The sequence below is a fragment of the Silene latifolia genome, chromosome X (genome assembly GCF_048544455.1).
Source record: "Silene latifolia isolate original U9 population chromosome X, ASM4854445v1, whole genome shotgun sequence".
In the NCBI taxonomy this organism is placed as follows: Eukaryota; Viridiplantae; Streptophyta; class Magnoliopsida; order Caryophyllales; family Caryophyllaceae; genus Silene; species Silene latifolia.
In genome coordinates, this window is record NC_133537.1 from 214,337,740 (window position 1) to 214,357,449 (window position 19,710).

At 37.7% G+C, this 19,710-nt stretch overlaps 1 protein-coding gene and 1 non-coding gene across 2 annotated transcripts; both read right to left on the reverse strand.

The window, feature by feature from the left end:
• Positions 1 to 5,911: 5,911 nt before the first annotated feature.
• Positions 5,912 to 6,018, reverse strand: LOC141624902 (small nucleolar RNA R71). The gene has a single exon (XR_012534705.1). It is a non-coding gene; the product is annotated as a small nucleolar RNA R71 (small nucleolar RNA).
• Positions 6,019 to 8,645: 2,627 nt separating this feature from the next.
• On the reverse strand, positions 8,646 to 9,320 carry LOC141619266 (uncharacterized). Its single transcript, XM_074436295.1, has one exon. It carries the CDS (start codon positions 9,318 to 9,320, stop codon positions 8,646 to 8,648), a length of 675 nt encoding a protein of 224 aa, XP_074292396.1.
• Between the last annotated feature and the right edge of the window lie 10,390 nt (positions 9,321 to 19,710).

A 19,710-nucleotide genomic window follows, 5' to 3' on the forward strand; every position in this document is an offset into this window, starting at 1 on the left:
CCCTTCCAGTTTCGAACCGCATACCTTGAGAGATGTTACAGTATGGTGAAATTTAAAATGAATGTTGTTACTTTCTCTTAGGAATTTTGTTTGTCTTGGTTGCATATTGTTGTCATTGATGATTGCGGTTACGGGGGCGTAACTTTTTCCGTATGTAGGAGAGATGTAACATGATTTATTTTAAGCATTGTTATAAGCATGACGATATGGAGAAAGTATGTTGGCATGTATGTGGAATGGGTTAATATGATTAAACATGTAAAGTATTAATTGTTGTGTGGAATTGTGAAGAATGCGATTTTGATTGATTTCACAAAATTCTACCGTTGATTTTTTTAGCTGCCATTTACTGTCTGTTTTAAATTCTTATACGATATTTTTATGTGTGATACCTTTGTGAGTTAGCCTTCATATGCCACTGGTTTCATGTTCAAATGATATACGGTTTAGGAGTAATAAATATTTAAGTGGACAGTAGTCAAAATATTCTTGTACAGTGATGTTTTCGCGCCATGTTTTTGTAAAAATTATCATTTAAAAACTACTTAATGATTTGGTAAAATTCTAACTCCACTGTTTAATAGACTCATGCATGTTTCTAGGTTGGTAAGACACGTTGTAGGAAAAAATTTGGACAATTTATGGTGATTTTTACAAGTTGACCTGAGTTTCTGACAAGTTGCTGTAAAATTTCTATTTCGACCAAGTAGTTTGTAAAATGCATTTTAAATCGATCTTATGAGTTTTTGACTTGATTCTTTTTCTCATGATTTACTAATTCTCTGTATTTTCTAAAACGTATAAGTGCTCAAGGAGTAATTATGTGATTATTTATTAATGATTTTTGGAAGTTGTAACATGTGTGTCCTTATTCTTGAAAATGCAAATTGTACTAAAATTTCTAAGAGAATTGTTTCTTATCTCTTGCACATTGATATTTTAATGTTGTAAATTATGTGAATTATAATGACATATCTAATGATATGCGGAATGTGTCGCCTTAAACCTAAATATTATATTAGTTGCACCCATGTTTAAGTCAGATGTCGTTGGTGAGAATAAACATGCAAGTAATAAATCGAACTTAATTTAAAGGTTTTAGTTATTTAATTTCCGTTTAGTAACTTTTATTATATCATCAATCAATATTGTGTTAAAAATAATAGTTGTCTTGTGTTACAATGTGTATTACATGTTTTGTGATGTTACAACAAATGGTTTGTTTATTCCTGTTGTTTGATATCCCGAACTTCGAGGACGAAGTTTATTTTTAGGGAGAAGGGATGTGATAATACAAATATTCTGAGTTATTATTGTGATAAGATTGATATAGTTGATAATTGTAAATGGATGATTGTGTTTTCATAAGTTGGATGGTGCTTAGTTGTGTGGATGCTTATAGATGTTATTGTAGTAGTTATGGGCGAACATCGGGACGAAGTTCATTTTAAGGGGGGGAGACTGTAATACTCCGTATTTTTATAATAATTTATGAAAGTAATTTATGTAATTTAATTAAAGACATTTCTAATAGTAATTATAATAAGACATTAATTAAATAATAAATTAAATATCCAAGTCGGGAATCTTATTAATTTAATATGGGTCGTGTGCCATTGTTAATTGGACCGAATCTTATTAATTTAATATGAGTGAGATCAGGATTTGTATCGGGAATTAATAATAATATATATGGAAATAATAATATGTAAGGGTAATAATAATTATATCGATGATAATAATAAAGTTATGACAATAATAAATTAGTAAAGATAGTATGAGGGAATCCTACTTATAGTAAGACTAATACATGTAATTGTAATAATCATAATAATAATAGTAATAATATGATAATTACATAGTTTCCTAATTGGTGTCGATGTAACCTTAACCTATCTATATAAATAGATGACAACCTACAACAATAGACCTATTTCATCATAATTTATATAAATAATTCAAATAAGAGAATAGAGAAGGAAGGATTAGCTGTGGGATCGTCACAAGGTAATTTTCTAATTGTCTCTTAACATACTCAACTTAAGAGTAATATAACTCATTAAATAGAGAATCGTTGACTAATCCGAGATCATGAACTTCACCGTGGGACACCAGGGATTTACCAGGACCCACCGTTGACAACTAGGGACATCGAGAAAGGGGTGTTTAAGGCGGGTTTTTGGTGGTTGTTAGGGTTCGTTGTTAGGGTTGTCGAAAGGGGTTTATGGGGATTCGACCCATGAAACTCGACCAACTGAACCTACGTTAGGGTGGGTTGAGACCAGGGGTGAGAGTCGACCCAGTAGTGGTGTCGTGGTGGTCAGAGGTGGAGGTTTGCGGCGGTGGTGGCTGGTAATACGTAAAAACAGGGGAAGGCGTGCTTGTGTTGTTGCTGCTGATGTTGGGTTGTTGCTGGGGTGTTGTTAATGGGTCGGACTTGTAATGGTGGCTAGTGGCATGTCATGGGCATGATGGGTGGTGACCGTTGGTGGCGTATGGTGGTTGGTAACGGGTTGATTTTTCACGAGTTTTAATGGGGTGTCGTGGGTTTTTGGTTGTTTGTTGTGCTGCTGCCGGCTGTTGTAGTGGTGGTTACAGGCGGTGTGTCGGTTGTTGGTTGTTCTAGGACACGGTGGGGCTCTATAGTGGTGGTGGTGGTGGTCGTGAATAGTGGTTGAAATCGTGTCTTGTGTTTGTGTTGCGTCGGGTTCGTTTAGTTTTGGTGTTGTTGGTGCTAGCTAGTAGGGCTCGTTTTGGCAGCCATGAGGGGTGGTTGTTTCAGGTAGTAGGATCATGACTGGGTGGTGGATAGTGGAGGCTCACGGTGTGGACTGTTGGTGGACTGGGTGGCTGTCGGGTATGAGAGAATTTATGGTGTTTTGGGGGTGGTGTCATGTGTAATGATTATCGCTGCTAGTGGCGTTATTATGGGTTTGTAAAGGTGTTTGTTTTATTTTACACGTAACCATTAATCACTATCTTATTGTGGTGTTGTTAGACGGGTTTTGGAGAAGGGTTTTTTTGGGTGTTGACTCGGGTTTTGGAATATCGTAATGTTATGATTAATAATAAATAATTAAAGTATAATTGGTATTGAATAATAAATAAAGTATAAATAAATAAATAATTGAATTATAATATTTTATGTTAGGTGACGATTGTGAAGAATTATAATCGGATTGCTTTATTTATTGGATTGTTTGAGCTGCGTAATTGGAATTTGCTTATCAGGTAGGGATAAATCCTACTCAACTTTTACTCGATAACATTTGTTGGATGGTTTGTATTAAAGTGAATTGATCGTATGTGAATTGTGTTGGTTGATATAATCGTAATTGTTGGAAGGGAGAATTACGTTGTATGTCGGTTATATTGTGGTGGAGTATTAACAGATTTATTATGGCAGACATTACTTATAGTAATGTGGAGTGGTTGAACAGATTTATTCTGGCAGATGATTTTAAATCGTGTTTACTCGAGGCAGGCCCCAGATTGGTCTGCAGGACATCTGGTGGATATTTGATCAACTATATGTTGAGGCAGACATCACCTTTTGTAATATAGTGTGTGTTTACTCACCTTCGGGTTGAGGCTGCCCCGGCCAGGGATTGGCGGGATGATTAGTGTGCTAAGAAAAGGGAAGGAGCACGTTGTCAGGGGGTTGTGCAATGAAAAAGGAAATTGGATTATTTATCGTATGTTTTTGTTGTTAGTATTTATTCATACTCAACCTCGCGGTTGACTGTGTATTCGTGAACACCTGCGGTTAACCATTTTTGGGGAGCAGATTTGACAGGTACTAAAGATTAGCTGACTCGGGAGCATTGGAATGAGAGCTCGACTTGGACCATAGGTGAAGTCTAGATCACATAGACTAATTATATCACTTTATTTATTTCCTCTGCGAATTGTAAATATTTTATATTAAGTTTTAGTTGGTTAATTTTTAATAAACATGTAATCATTAAAGTTTCTATTTAAAGTACTTTGGTGAGTTGGACCTTGTTATCTACTACCTCGGGAAACCGAGATGGTAACAGTCCTATTTATTTGGGAATGTCTAGCTATAGGCTCCCGAATAAATGGGGGTGTTACACTCTCTAGGACTTGCAAAACACTAATCGTCTTCTTAGGGACTTAATTATCATTTAAGCCCTTAGTTACCCTAATACTTGTACTTAGTATAAATACCTTATTGTGTTAGGGGATTAACAACCAAGTTTACCAAGTTCTAATTTAGTATTAATCAAGTTGTAATCACTCATTTTAATATTAATCAAATCTTAATTCCTCTTTAATCCTTCAAGTGTTCTTAGTTTTAGTTGGGTAATTTGAAGACTATTTGGGTTTATTGAAGACTTGACAACTCTTCATCATTCATCTAGTGTTCTTCTATTATTCTTTGCTTATTATTTGGATCATCCTCAAGTTGGTATAATCCTTTTTACCCTTGCTTAATTATTACTTTACTCATTTACCATGTTTAACTTTGCTAATATGATTGACACCTTCAATAGCATGTTTACCATAATCATGAGTGAGTAGTCTCCTAGCTAGGGTTAATGGGGGATTAGGGGAACTATAACATGGGGGTAGATTCATACTTATTCTAATATGTTATCATAAGATTGCTTGCTTATTGTAGTGTTAACCTATGCACATGTTATGCCTGATAAAATGCTTGACTATGAAACCTTGCATTTATACATCTCTTATCTATTCAACAAGACTTGTAAGACATAAACTAACCTGGGTCTTGTTAGACCATGCATAGAAGTTAATAGGAAGAAAGTATGTCGACTTGTAGGTGTTATACAGTCTTGATCCATTCGGCTCCGGGACCCAAATCTTCCTATGAATCGTAAGATGTAAACTAACTCGATTCCACTACAACAATAATTTGCTTGCAACTATGAAAACATGTTTGTATGATCACCACTATGAATCCCCTATGAAGAGTATGAACCCATGACACCCTAGTGCCTTAATCTATTGTTTACAAATCCTCACTTTACTTGCTTGTCTTAATTTCATTTCTTTACATTTCATTGTTAAAGTAGTGTAGCTTGATACCTCAAATCTCAACCCAAATTGTGACACCCTAAGACATAGCTTTCTACAACCGATATCTTATTTCAATACCCGTCCTTTGGGATCCGACCTTTACTTACCACTCTACTAAGGGTAGTTTGTTTAGCTATAAATTTTGTTTTGGTTGGTTGGCTTAGACGACAAAGTTTTAAACTGCACCAAAAATGGCGCCGTTGCCGGGGACGGTGTTCAATTGAATTGTTATCGCGTTTTGTTTTTAGTTGTGTCTTTTTTAACCTTGGGGAAGTCAGACTCCTAAAGGTAGTTTTAATTGTTTTCTAGTTTTTGATTTTTACATGTCTAGGAGATCACAAGGTAGACCTTTGCCTATTGATCCCGAAATTGAAAGAACCTTGACCAATCTTTGAAGAACCGCTAGAGAGGCTTCGACAAGTTTGGGTATTGGACAACTTGTGGACATCGGTATTGTCCAATTGGATAGTGTTGTGTTTACCAACCATTTTGCAATACAAGGAGAGGAGAACCCAATTCAAAACCAACCACAAAATCAACCCACAATTCCAAAATTTTCATCTCATTCCGTACGTACCGAGGAGAACCTACCAAATGGTACTCCAACACCACCTCACTTAACCGGTAATTTCATTACCAAATCCGCATTCATACAACTAGTTGAGAGAAGTAAATTTGGAGGGATGCCTAGTGAAGATCCTCACCTACACATGGAGATATTTTGTGACTATTGTGATGCAATCTCTCAAACCGGAAGAGCTTAAACAAGCCTACCCTTGGAATTTATTCATGGAAGAAGTTAGAACTTGCCTTCTACAAGAAGTTATATCCTCTGAAGAAGATCAACATGTTGAGAGCCGAAATTACTAGGTTCAAGCAAAGGGATGAGGAATCATTATATGAAGCATGGGAGAGATTTAAGGACACTTGTCTCTCTTGTCCACACCATGGACTTAGTGAATGGTTCCTTGTTCAACAGTTTTAGAATGGCTTATATGAAGACTCACGAAATGTGCTTAATATGTGGTCCAATGGGAGGTTCACCGAGGTTGATGACAACCAAACATGGGCCAAAATAGAAGAGATGACGGTTCATAATTCCAAATATAGTAGGCCACGAAAGTCAACTAGAGGAGGGAAGCATGAGGTGGATTCCATCACACAATTGGGTGCTCAATTAAGTGCTCATATCGATACCATAAACTTGAAGTTTGAGAAAGCCATGGCCAAGCTTGATGAAGCTTCCAAATCACCCAAACAACATATCAATGCTATGATGGCATCATCCTCAATCCCAAATAGAGTGTGTGAAAGTTATGGAACCTTGGGACATGATCAAGATCAATGTAGAGGAACAAGTGAATGCTTTCCAAGCATACAAAAATGGTACACCTTATTCCAACTATTACAATGAGAATACCAAATTCCATCCAAATCTTTTATACAAGAATCAAAATGTTCAAAACCCTCAACCCACATATACACCCCCTCCAATGAGAAATCTTACTCAAAGACCATACTACAATCAACCCAATGACCAAGCTTTTGATGTTCAAAAAGCGGTCCTCCAAATGCAAAAGAGCCAACAAAATTTCGTTGCTCAAATGCAAAGGGATAGCCAAGCCAAAGAAACTACCATCAACAATATACTTGCTCACACCAAAATGTTGGAGACTCAATTGTCTCAATTGACCTCTTCTAGTTCACAAAGACAAAAGGGACAATTACCTCCTCAAGGTAATCCTCCCACAAGACATGAGACCATAAATGCTATCCACTTGAGGAGTGGTTCTAGATATGAGGGACCAAAGATGCCAATTTAAGAAGGTATTGTTGAGAAGAATGACAAGCAAAGTGATGTGATTGAACCACTAAGGAGAAATTCTAAGGTGGTAAAGACAACTACCAATGACTCATCAAAGAAGAGAAATGACGAGTAGGCTAAAGAAATGGAGAAAGAGCCTATTGTGATTAGACTTCCATTCCCACGTTCCCGAGCAAAGCCCAAGTTTGATGAGCAACTTGGAAAATTCATGGATATTTTGAAGAACTTAGAGGTTTCTATACCATTCACAGAGCTAATCCATCATGTTCCGGCTTATGCAAAGTACATGAAAGATATCCTTACAAAAAAGAAGTCCATCCGAAAATTGGAAATCATTACCTTCACTAAGGTGTGTAGTGCAATTTTACAAGGGAGTTCCCCTCCAAAGCTCAAAGATCCGGGAAGTTTCTCCATTCCATGTAGCATAGTGATACCACAATCAACAAGGCACTATGTGATCTAGGTGCAAGTGTGAGTGTCATGCCATACTCGGTATGTGAAAGACTAGGAGTGGGAGAGCTCAAGTGCACCAACATGACCTTACAAATGGCGGATCGTTCAACAAAGAAACCACTAGGGGTATGGGAAGATGTACCCGTGAGATTTGGAAAGTTTTTTGTACCGGTGGACTTTGTCATTGTTGATATGGAGGAGGATTTCAACATTCTAATCATTCTTGGAAGACAATTCCTACACACCGCCGGAGCGGTAATCGATGTGAAACATGGAGAGCTCACACTTGAAGTAAGTGATGAGACAATCACCTTCAACCTTGATAAAACTATGAGAGCTCCCAACTTGTTTGAGCCATGCTTTATGGTTGATCACTATACTCGGAAGGGTGAGAAGAAGAGAATAGAATCTCCATTCAAAGAACAAGCGAAAGTTGGAAACCTTAAAGAGAAGGGCAAAGACACACCGCCCAATTGGAAGAAAGATATTGATGATGTTGAAATGGCTCTATTCGGAGTGCATGAAAATTTTTCACAACAAGAAAGAGAGCTTACAAAGCTCACTCATGACAAGTAAAGATGAAGGCCTCATTGGCCATGATAACAAGGAAGGAGAGTTGCTCTTGTCAACTCATGATTCACCCTACATAGGAGAAAAAGAAAATAAAGTTTACGATCTATGGAACGATGAATTTGAGGGATTGGTTAATCCCTACATTTGGGAATGCTATGACTCTAGCCCAAGGCTTGACGAATCTTTGTCAACACTTTGACTCAGATTACAACAATGAAGACAACAATGTGCAAGGGTATATACAAGACCTTTACCATGAGAATGAACAAGCCTTTGACTACTTCTACAAGGTGTTGAGCAACATCAACAACACCTTGACTTTGCCTCCTTGACACCTCTCAAATGAAGGAGAGTTTGGTGGAGTCCTCCCTAAACCACCATTTATAAATATTCTAACCTCTTAACTTGCATTTCTTTTTTTTTTGGTAAAATGTAAGTCGTATATATATATATATATATATATATATATATATATATATATATATATATATATATATATATATATATATATATATATATATGCATGTGTCACCATAAACGGATACAAAAATGCTAAACAAAGCCAAAACATCCAGACCGCCTAGAATGAAATGGACAAGCCCAAATCATATTCCAACCGACAACAAAATCAAATTGGGGACAAAACCAGAAATCCCCAAAAATAGATAACCCTAGAAACTATCATCGTCTTCTTCGTTCACTAAGGTGAATCATCTTCTTCCTGTCGCCATTAGGAATTACATTCATCTCCAGCCATAAACTTCCTAACATAGTCACCACCATCTCCATTTCCCTGGATCAAAGAAGAGAATCGGATCTTCATGTCCTGAGTGAGCTGTTTCACAAGTTTCGACGGTCTCAAGACGCACTCATCTATTCTGCAGGAGTTTCTTTGCTGCCAAATAAGGTATATAGATGCGTTAATCACAACATTTATTACTCCTTTTTCTTCCTTAGTTCCTCTTCTACTCAACCTCAACCCCATAATATTAGTCTGTGGGATCCGATTCCAAAGATGCGAGCCCGTACTACCAAGAACCTCCCTACTATATCTGCAAGCGAAAAACAAGTGCTCAAGAGTCTCCCGATCCTGACCACAGAGGAAGCAGGTATCATCCTCCCTGATCCCTAAACTGAATAGCTTAGCATTTGTGTTCAAGTTTCCGTGTTGATAAATCCACACCAGAAAACTATGCTTTGGGAATGACCATTTATTCCAAACTAAGCCACTCCATTGAACTTTGTCTCCTTTCTCTCTTAACCATTCATAGCCCTTGGCTATGGAATATTCCCGTCCTATATGCCCAGACCATAGTTGTTGCTGTAAAGCTTCATCAAAGGTATCTCTGATTTGACACACTTTTCTCCAGTACCAGCTAGTGTAGGCAGGAGGCTTAACTTGCATTTCATTTAACTTGTACATTACTCAATTTTTGCATTGCATTTTACATGCTTTGTTTGACGAATTTGTGGGACATGAGAGCAATGAGGGAGGGATTTTATTGTGCTTCAAATGTGTAGTGTTTGATGATCAAGTGTGGGGAAGCACATGCCTAGGCTAACCAGGCCTTTGTAAGGCTACCCACGAAGAAATGAGGAAGAAAAAGAAGAAGAAATCACACGGGGAGAAAATTCCCACGAGCAGGCCTGAGCCCGTGGGGACTGGGAAAGGGTTGCAAAGTAAAATCTGCTCTGTAATGAATTTTTCCCGGGCCGACCTCAAGTCGAGCAAGCCAATGCTTAAGACACCCGACCTCAGCTCAGGTCGTGGGACATGGATGAGCCCTCTATTGTAAAATTTACACTGGAAGACAATCTGCCCGTCTCTAGCATAAGTCGAGCGACCCATATACAAATCCGCCCGACTTTTCTCCAAGCCGTCCGTCTCCAAAGCATTGCAGATAATAAATTTTCCACTATCCAAAAATCCGCCCGACTCCACCCTGAGTCGCCCGTCCCGACCTGCTATATCAACAAAAACACGGGACCAAACCCCTCTTCTTCATTTTATTTCACTTCATTCAAACACAAACACAATTATTTCCCTCACTTCAACCTTCAAACCCTCATCCAAAAACAATAATCTCTCATCCAAATTCACCCAAATCAAGTCCAAAGATGCTCAAATAAAAAACAAATCACTCCTTCATCAACATAAGACCATTCAAACAACAATTTCTTCACATAATCAATCAATTTCTCTAGAGTTAGGTGAAAATTCGAAAAAACCCCAAATTGATTGGGCGTTCAATTGACACTTGAAGAAGAAAGGAGCATTCAAGTATTTACTTGGTGTGTTGATACTACTTTGAAAGGAGGAAAGCAATGGCAAGGACCAAGGGAGGAAGCAAGGCAACAAAAACACCAACATTGTCTAAAAGGCAACAAGCTCTAGCATCCAAAGCAATGGTCTTGGTACAAAGGGAGCATGCTACTACTTCAACCAACAATGCTATTGAGGAAGCTACTACTTCTACCCCGGAAGTGGAACAATTGAAGAATTATCCGGAGGTAACTTTCTTATCCGATAAGCATAGGAATGCATTCGAATCCCTAGCCAAGAAGAAGTTTCTAGCTACAAAATTCATATATCAAGATGCTTTGAGTAAATTGGGTGTCCTTGAGCAAACAAAGGCATTTTTCGAGTCCATGGAGTTAGCAACCCTATTTGAAATGATTGAATTGACATACCCCTCATTGACTTTGGAATTCATTAGTTCCTTGAGGGAGTATAAGATTGAAACTCGAAATTATATAGAATTCCGTCTCGAAAACAAGACTCGAACGATGCTCAAAGGTGAATTTGGTCAAGTGTTTGGGCTTAAGAGGCATGACCGGCTCACAAAGAAACCCTTGGAATTTGATGCCGAACCAATTTGACTAGCTATCTCCGGTCGTAAGTTCAGTACTTTCAAAGAGTGCCATGCCTTGTACATTCATCATCCGGGTATAAGGTATTGGCACAAGTTCGTGGAAAACACTTTGATTGCTAGAAAAGAAGCCAATCGCTTGACGGAATTAGACTTTGTTTACCTTGAGTCTTTCTTGAATCTTGGTGGGAAACCCAAGAGTGAGTATAATGTTCTCCAACTATTGATCAAAAGATCGTTGGATATTGAGAATGGGAAAGATGGTGCGGCTTTCATTGTTAATGGAGGCTTGGCGACGAGGTTGGCAAAACATTTAAACACGGATTTCAACAAAGAGAACACTTATAAATCGGTTAAAGGGAGCCACCTTCTTGACATGAGCAACATGATTCACAAGTTTCAATGGGTCAAGCATGATAACTTGGACCATACCTATGAGTGGCTCATCAAGGATGCCAAGTCCATTATCTTACCAAGTAAGATTTATCGTATCTCCACCCACCGGACTAACTACCTCATCCCCGTTTCCGAGCAAGCCGAGACCATCATCAAACAACAACAAAGTACAAGAGAAGAGCCCTCCTACTCCATTATTACACCATCTTATCCCTTAGCCTACCAAGAGTTCAAAGCTAATGATACTATGGCGGGCAATGACTACTTGACCCAACTAATGCAACATATGCATAAAGAAGCTTACAATGATCGGGTGAATGCCTATTACGCTCAATATCCACCCTTCTACCATCTTACTAGGCAAGGATTCCTTGATCCTTCGAGTTCTTTGCCGGATTGGGTGGACAGGAAAGTGTTCTTTCCTAATGCTTCTCAAGATGAAGAAAGGGATACAAGGAGAGAGGAGGAAGTTGATGATGAGAGCGGGGAAGATAGTGGGTCTTGCCAAGATGATGAGGAAGAAGAGCAAAGTTCAAGTGAAGGAGATGATGGTGAAACCTCCGGTTCCATGGAGGTAGATGGTGATGATGATGTCACAATGAGTGACAATTGATGGTTGACAAAGCTTGAAAGAGGGCACTACAATGCGGGGTTGATCACTTATGCTAGTACCAACCTATTCCATTATAAGTCTCCTACCCCTCTTTTTGCTTTGTTTTTGTCTCATGTTTCTATAACTTGTATAGTTTCTAACTTGCATCACTTTAAGAGTCATTTTGGACTCTTGGTAGCTTTGAGTTTGGAGTCCTAGCACCACTCAAGGGACTCCCACCTCGGTCACATTGAGGTGTTTATCTTTTTGCTCCCACTACAATAATCCAAAATGACAATCTTCATTCATGCATTGCATTTTATGTCTCGTGAATGAACATCCCTTTCTTTTTGCACTAGCAATAGTGTTTTGTCCGGTTTGGGGAAGTTCAATCATAAGGAATGTGAGTTAATTCAAATTAGCTCTCCAAGCAATAGAAAGCATGGATCATGTAGTTTATCACATGTACATATCTCACACATAATTTGCATCTAGTGTAGAATCATGCATCATTCATTCCATTGTATTTGCACAATTCCCTATTGTTTTGTCCATTGGAGACAATGTCCACTCTAAGTGTGGGGATGCGGAATTATAACACCTTCTAAATCAAAAATTCAAAAATGATAAAAAAATTTAAAAATTTTACAAATCCAAAAATATGTTCTTTCCTTTTGTAGTGTAGAAATAATGTATATATTGTATATACTTGTTTGTTTATGTTCACTCCTATTACATTAGACCGACTACGCCACATCCGAGGCATGAGGAATATGAAGACCGCATGGTATGATCTTTCCAAATCCCCGTTTTCCTCTCTATTAATGACAATGTGGCTTCTTTTTGTTTGATGTGGTACAAACCAATGTGTTTATAGGAGTTACATTTAGATTTTATGGCATACTAGTGATAGTAGCATTTGCATTAGGTTGTATATATGCTAGTTGCATCATGGCATGTAGTTGCATTTTAGGAAATTTTTTGTGAAAATGTCTTGTTGGGAAGCTTGCCAAGTGTATATAGGCCCTTGTAGATAATTTTTCTCCTTGAGACATTGTTTCCTAGAATATTATCAAGACACCCTAGGATGTGTCATACTAGTATCTTTTGACCCATGGACTAAGGCCTAGTCAAGAGTACCTATTGGTGTGATGACTCCTTGTCTACCGTTTTTTCCAAGGTGACCCTTGATGCCATGCAACCGTTCTTTCATCTTTATCATCATGTTTTGCCAATACAAAGGGAATGGGCATAATAAATCTCCAAATTGAGTTCAAGTACCAAAATCAAAGACAAAAGTTTGCACAAAATTGTATCAATGAAAACAGGAGCTAAAATAGACTCATATTCTTCAATGAAAGTGCCCTTGCTACAAAATGGGGTTACTTTGAAAATGTTCAAAAATGTGAAGAAATGGTCAAGTATCAAATTGCTAAACATCAAAGGTGGCAAAGAAATGTTCTCAAAAGACAAATGCCACAAGAAATTGGGGGAAAAACAAAACAAAAGCAAACTACCATTATGAAAGCACATTGATCCCTTTTTATCCATTGATGATCCTTTCTTTGTTGCATGGTGGAGAGGGGACGACCCTTCTTCTTGTCTAGGCAAGAGGGGAAATTCCGCGATCCTACAGTGTTTATAACATCATAGGGAGCCTACTCTTGACAAAAGCATTTAGCGATTAAGGATAAAAGTACCCTAGTTTAACACAACTTGCACTAGTACAGATACAGGCTATAACAACGGTTAAAAACCGTTGTTATATAAAAAAGCGGACATTGTTAATGCGTCCGTTGTAAAAGGTTTTAACAACAGTTGGTTTTCTTAAGGAACCCGTTGTTAAAACTATTAACAACGGTTTTAACTATAAAAACCCGTTGTGGAAAGTGTGACTCAATTTTGGGGGGAAAGTTATAACAACGGGTTTTAATATAAAAAACCGTTGTTATGACTAAAGACAACGGGTTGTTTATAAATAACCGTTGTTGTTTGTTTTTAAAAAATATAAAAAAATTAAATTAAATATTACTATATGCATGCATAATTACGGCCCATTATAATTCCGATGCATGCATAATTACTGCCATCCCTATGCATATGAATGGACAATATGGAATGAGAAGGGTTAGTAATAAGATTTGAAGCAGCAGAGAGAGATATGATGATGATTATGGCACAACTTCCTAACATATATATTAACTAAAAAACAACTCAAACCACACATTGCTTAGTATAAATACATGCATTATCTCAACTAACATTCCATTATCTCACTATACATCTCCAAACCCTAACTGCTAAAACAAACTCCAAATAAACCCTAATTAATCTTTCAAACAAACTAAAAACTCCATCAACAAAATGAATGATATCATCCTTAAGACTCTTACTATGTTCGAGAACAACAACAGTTTCATCCGCCGGTTGCTCCACATTGAGGAATGTTTCAGGAGCTACCTTGCGGATGCTCGATCCATAATGAAGGACGCCAAAAAAGATGGCTTGACAGAGCAGCAGCAGTTGCAGCTATATGACGATATAGCAAGTGCTGAACGGAACCTCCAAATAACCAAGGAGGAGAGGACGGATATCATAGAAGAGAATAAGACTCTCTATGAAAATATTAGAATTGCATTTTTATTAATGTAATTTTTTTTTTTAATTTATGTATATATATATATATATATATATATATATATATATATATATATATATATATATATATATATATATATATTAATGATGTTTATCTTGCATTCCGCTCTATCATCTTGCTTCTTCTTTGTTTTAGTTTATTTAATTTGTTTTACTAGCTAATTAAGCGAATAATACTTAAAGAAATAACATAATGGTCGATAAAAACACATACATGCAAATGAAATAATTAGAAAAAGAAAATAATGACGATGAAACCAACAGTGATGGTGAGATTTACCTGGTAATTAGAGAAAGTAAGAGACGATGAAATCAACAGTGACGGCGAGAAGATAAAGCGACGATGAGAAAGAGAGAAAGAGACGATGAGAAAGTGTGTGTTTTGTGTTTGTGTTTGTGCATAAAGGTTTGTATTTTGTGGTTGTAGCTGATTTGTGTTTGTGTGGTTTATAGTATGGAAGGTATTGACAATGGTTATTAAAGAAAAACCGTTGTTAAAACGTTTTAACAACGGTTGTAAAACAATAACCGTTGTCAAATAAGTTTTAACAACAGGTTTCAAAAGTACCCGTTGTGATTACTTTTCACTAACTTTGCGTCAATTTTGCGCCAAATTATTAACAACGGTTGTGCATGTGTGACCCGTTGTTAAAACTTATAACAACGGTTGTTATATCCATACCCGTTGTAATTAATTTTAGTAAAATTCGCGCCATACATTCTACAACGTCTATTGTGATTTTCGTGAATAATCGTTGTTAAAGGGGCGTTGTAGTTGCCTGGATTTGTAGTAGTGTTGGAGGTGATTTGTTGGTATCCTTTTTTACTTAGTAGCTTGGAGAAATGATTTCTACAATGGAGTGTGTACTCTTAGATTGCTTCCCCTCTAGATGATTTCCGCCACTTAGATAAGTAAAGTGTCTATTCTTTTTGTAGATGCATCCTCTATTTGATCTTGTGTGCTTAATTGCTTTGATGTATCGCCATTTTGGCAAGCCCCACCTTGCTTTGCAAGAAGTCATCTTACCTCATGGATGTCTTCTTGTAAGTTGTAGGGGTGGAGTGAGACCCGCTAATTGTCTCACATTGGCTAGTATTAATAAGGGTCATAGCTTTCTAGAGCTTATTAGGGTCGTTTCTTATCTTTAGTTCCCTACTTTGCATATTCTTTGAGGTTTTGTGTCCTTGGTAGGAGAGGATCGCTAACCTTGCAATTATGGAGCAAAGTAGAGCTAAATGGAGTGCATCTAATGACCAAGCATCAAAGAGGAGATCATTACTAAAGGCCTAAGTGAATAAATGAAGTAGAAATGGACAATGCTGAAGATCCCCACGACCACCCATCGATCCCCACGGATCCTTGGGCAGTCAATAAAGAAGAAGAAGAAGAAGAAGAAGAGCCGATCGAAGATCCGGGCATCTTAAGCCTTGATCCGGGCGTCCCAACCGTCAATCCGGGCATCCCGAGCCCAGGTCAGACGTTTCAAAACTTGATCCGGGCGTCTCACCATCAGGTCGAGCGGATCCCTGGGCAGCACGAGTTTGCTTCAATGACAATCCAGACCGCTCTCTCTAGGACTTTCAAAGCACTAATCGTGTTCTTAGGGAATTAATCGTCATTTAAGCCCTTAGTTACCCTAATTCTTGTACTTAGTATAAATACCCCATTGTGTTAGGGGATTAACAACCAAGTTTACCAAGTTCTAATTTAGTATTAATCAAGTTGTAATCACTCATTTCAATATTAATCAAATCTAAATTCCTCTTTAATCCTTCAAGTGTTCTTAGTTTTAATTGGGTAATTTGAAGACTATTTGGGTTTATTGAATACTTGACAACTCTTCATCATTCATCAAGTGTTCTTCTATTATTCTTTGCTTATTATTTGGATCATCCTCAAGTTAGTATAATCCTTTTTACCCTTGCTTAGTTATTACTTTACTTTTTTACCTTATTTAACTTTGCTAATATGATTGACACCTTCATTAGTATGTTTACCATAGTCATGAGTGAGTAGTCTCCTAGCTAGGGTTAATGAGGGATTATGGGAACTATAACATTGGGGTAGATTCATACTTAATCTAATATGTTATCATAAGATTGCTTGCTTGTTAACCAATGCACATGCTATGCTTGATAAAATGCTTGACTATGAATGTAACACCCCCATTTATTTAGGAACCTTTAGGAAAACATTCCCAATAAATAGGACTGTTACCATCTCGATTGCCCGAGGTAAATGATACAAATTAAAACAAACCAAAGTACTTTAATAACTTTAACTGAAATAATGGTTTTATTACATTGCCCATCGATTAAATTTAAACCTTAACATTATAATATACTACGTAGCGGAAATTACATAAATAAAGTTGTATAAGTCAACTATGTGATCTAGACAGCAACTATGGTCCAATTCGAGCTCACGTCCCAATGCTCCCAAGTCAGCTAATCTTTAGTACCTGTCAAATTTGCTCCGCATTATGGTTCATCACAGGTGTTCACGAATACACTGTCAACCACGAGGTTGAGTAGGATAACAATCTTAAGACAGTTAATATAAATTGTACAAAGATTCAAACACAAATGCCCAATCAACTACTCCCCCAATACACCACCGCAAAGGTATTAAAAGGTGTCTGCCAGTAAGTTTATAATACATCACCCGAAGGCTCTAACCATGATGTCTACCTTAGCCAGGCTAAACCTGATATCCAACCCATTATCAACCAACGGTAGCAACAACAATGGCTACCTATCACACCGTCTCAATAATATCCAAAACAACCCTTCCAATCACAATACACATGATATGTATCATCCAATTATCCAAAACAGTTCAATTCAATCAACACAGCACCCAATTAAATGATAAGATATACAATTAATAGGTCCTGTAGAATCGTTATCCTACCTCTTCAGCAAATACTCCCAAATAGCAATCCAATAAGATACATAGAAAAATTCCACTTCAAAACCGTCACCTAAACAAAAAGTAAAACAATAACAAATTATTTATTCAACGTTAATTATTTATAATTTAATTATTAATTATTTAATACATTATTATAATTTAATCGATTATAATTTATTTACATTAATTATTTCCATTGTAAAATAATAATAAAAACCCGTCTTAACAATTAAATAAACCCAGACTCCCAACCCATACACAACTCGTGAAACGCAACAACCACATACCCCATAATACATGACAAAACCGTGTTCACCGCCCCACCAAAAACCCGTTCTTCACGACTCCTTTGGCCACTATAAGCCGCACCAAAGTCTACCACTTCCTAGTCCGCACCACGGCGCCCACAACCTGCCCCTAACCACCAGCCAAACATGTAACACCCCCATACTCAAACTGCCTTACCAAGACCACTCAAGGCATGGAAGTGCTACCACCTCGGTTACCCGAAGCAATGATAATCAAATGACAATGAAGAAACATAATTTAAATAACAAAATAGTTTAAAGTGATTACATGATCAAAACCAAAACCAAAACTGAAATACAAGATTCTCAGACGGTCTACTGCTAAAACTATCAAGCTATAAAACATCGTCTGACACAGCGGAAGACTTCTAACTGCCACGTGATGACTCATCCCAGCTATCCCATATGCATCATATCATTCCTGCTCAACAACTGCTCACCACCTCCGAATGGATCACCACGGTTTTTAAAACATTAAACGGGGTCAGTACTAATCACACAATTTATATAAACCAACAACATAGTAAACAAGCAGCTCACACGGTCACACACACAATCACACCCACTCCAATCAATCTCCGTCACCGACTGTCCCCTGGACCAGCCCTGCCAGTGGGGGACCGCAGTTGTACCCACCAAATCCCCGCTCATCATACCGAGCGATAACCCTGTCCCATTAATGTGCACATCCCCTCCCGTGGCGGGTTCCACGGAGGGCGAAACTAGGGTGTGAAGCCACTCCCGCAAGTGACTCCACTCAGCCGAGAACGCATCTCGAGAACCTGAGACAAACAATCACAACCATCAAACAGCAATCAATCAACAACAGTCTCAATACGAATACGATAGCAATCAACAATTACACAACACCAACAATGCATAATGGGACTAATACTGAGTAGGGAAACCCTACCTGGAACAACAACACAATCAGACGGTCTCAACAGCTGTATCAAAATTCCTCTTCTACGAATCCTCCTCCTAACATATAATCACAAAATCACTAACAATCACAAAACTAACACAAATCCCCAATTCCCAAAATTAGGGTTTAAACAAAGTTAACTAAATACTATAAAATTGGTATGTAGATCTTACCCTTGACGCAAGGAACACTATGATGCAAAGAACAAGATGATCCGACACTCCTAGCCTTGGGGATTTGCCAACAACGCGATGAGAGAGAACTACGTAACTACTTTTTCTTTTGAAAGGTTTATAAAGGTTAAAAATGATGAAATAAACTGACGGAAACCTTTTGTATCAAACTCGCATTATTAGCAAAACCCGTCAAAACAACCCCGTAAAACACACTTACTCGATCGAGTGTCGCTTACTCGATCGAGTACCAAGGCTACTCGATCGAGTACCCAACAGGTCAGAAAATATTTTAAAACGCAAAACACACTTACTCGACAGAGTAAGTCCCACTCGATAGAGTACCCAGAGACTCATAAAACCGTGGTATTACAGTCTTCCCTCCTTAAAAAGAACTTCGTCCCCGAAGTTCAACCCATACCCAAAACAAACATACTAACTCGATCAAGACACAACAACCAACTAAGAACTCAAAACAAAACCCCAACCGAACAAACATGAACTCGTAACCCCAACTCTACCAACTATTCCTACTTCCACAACATGGCTCACGATATCGTACCAACTCCATTATATTTCTCTCGATCCTAACTCCATACACTACCAACACAAACGCTGCTAGCTCCGTAAAATATCATCCACTAGATAATCCAATATCAAGATACTCATAACATCAAACGGAATGATATATTGTACCACCCTTAAAAGGAACTTCGTCCTCGAAGTTTACTTACACTCATAAACATCATCATGCCACTATCAAAACTCTCGAACTCCTAAACATCACACTACTACAAGCACGGCCATGGCCTTTTAACAGTATCATCCACAAAACAAATCCCTCCTTCCTTTACGCTACGCTAACACTCTACTTCCAATTATATTACAACATACACAACCATGGAACTCTCTTTTATCGCATCCTACTCCTCTTAAGACAAATGTTACGTCCTCGTAAC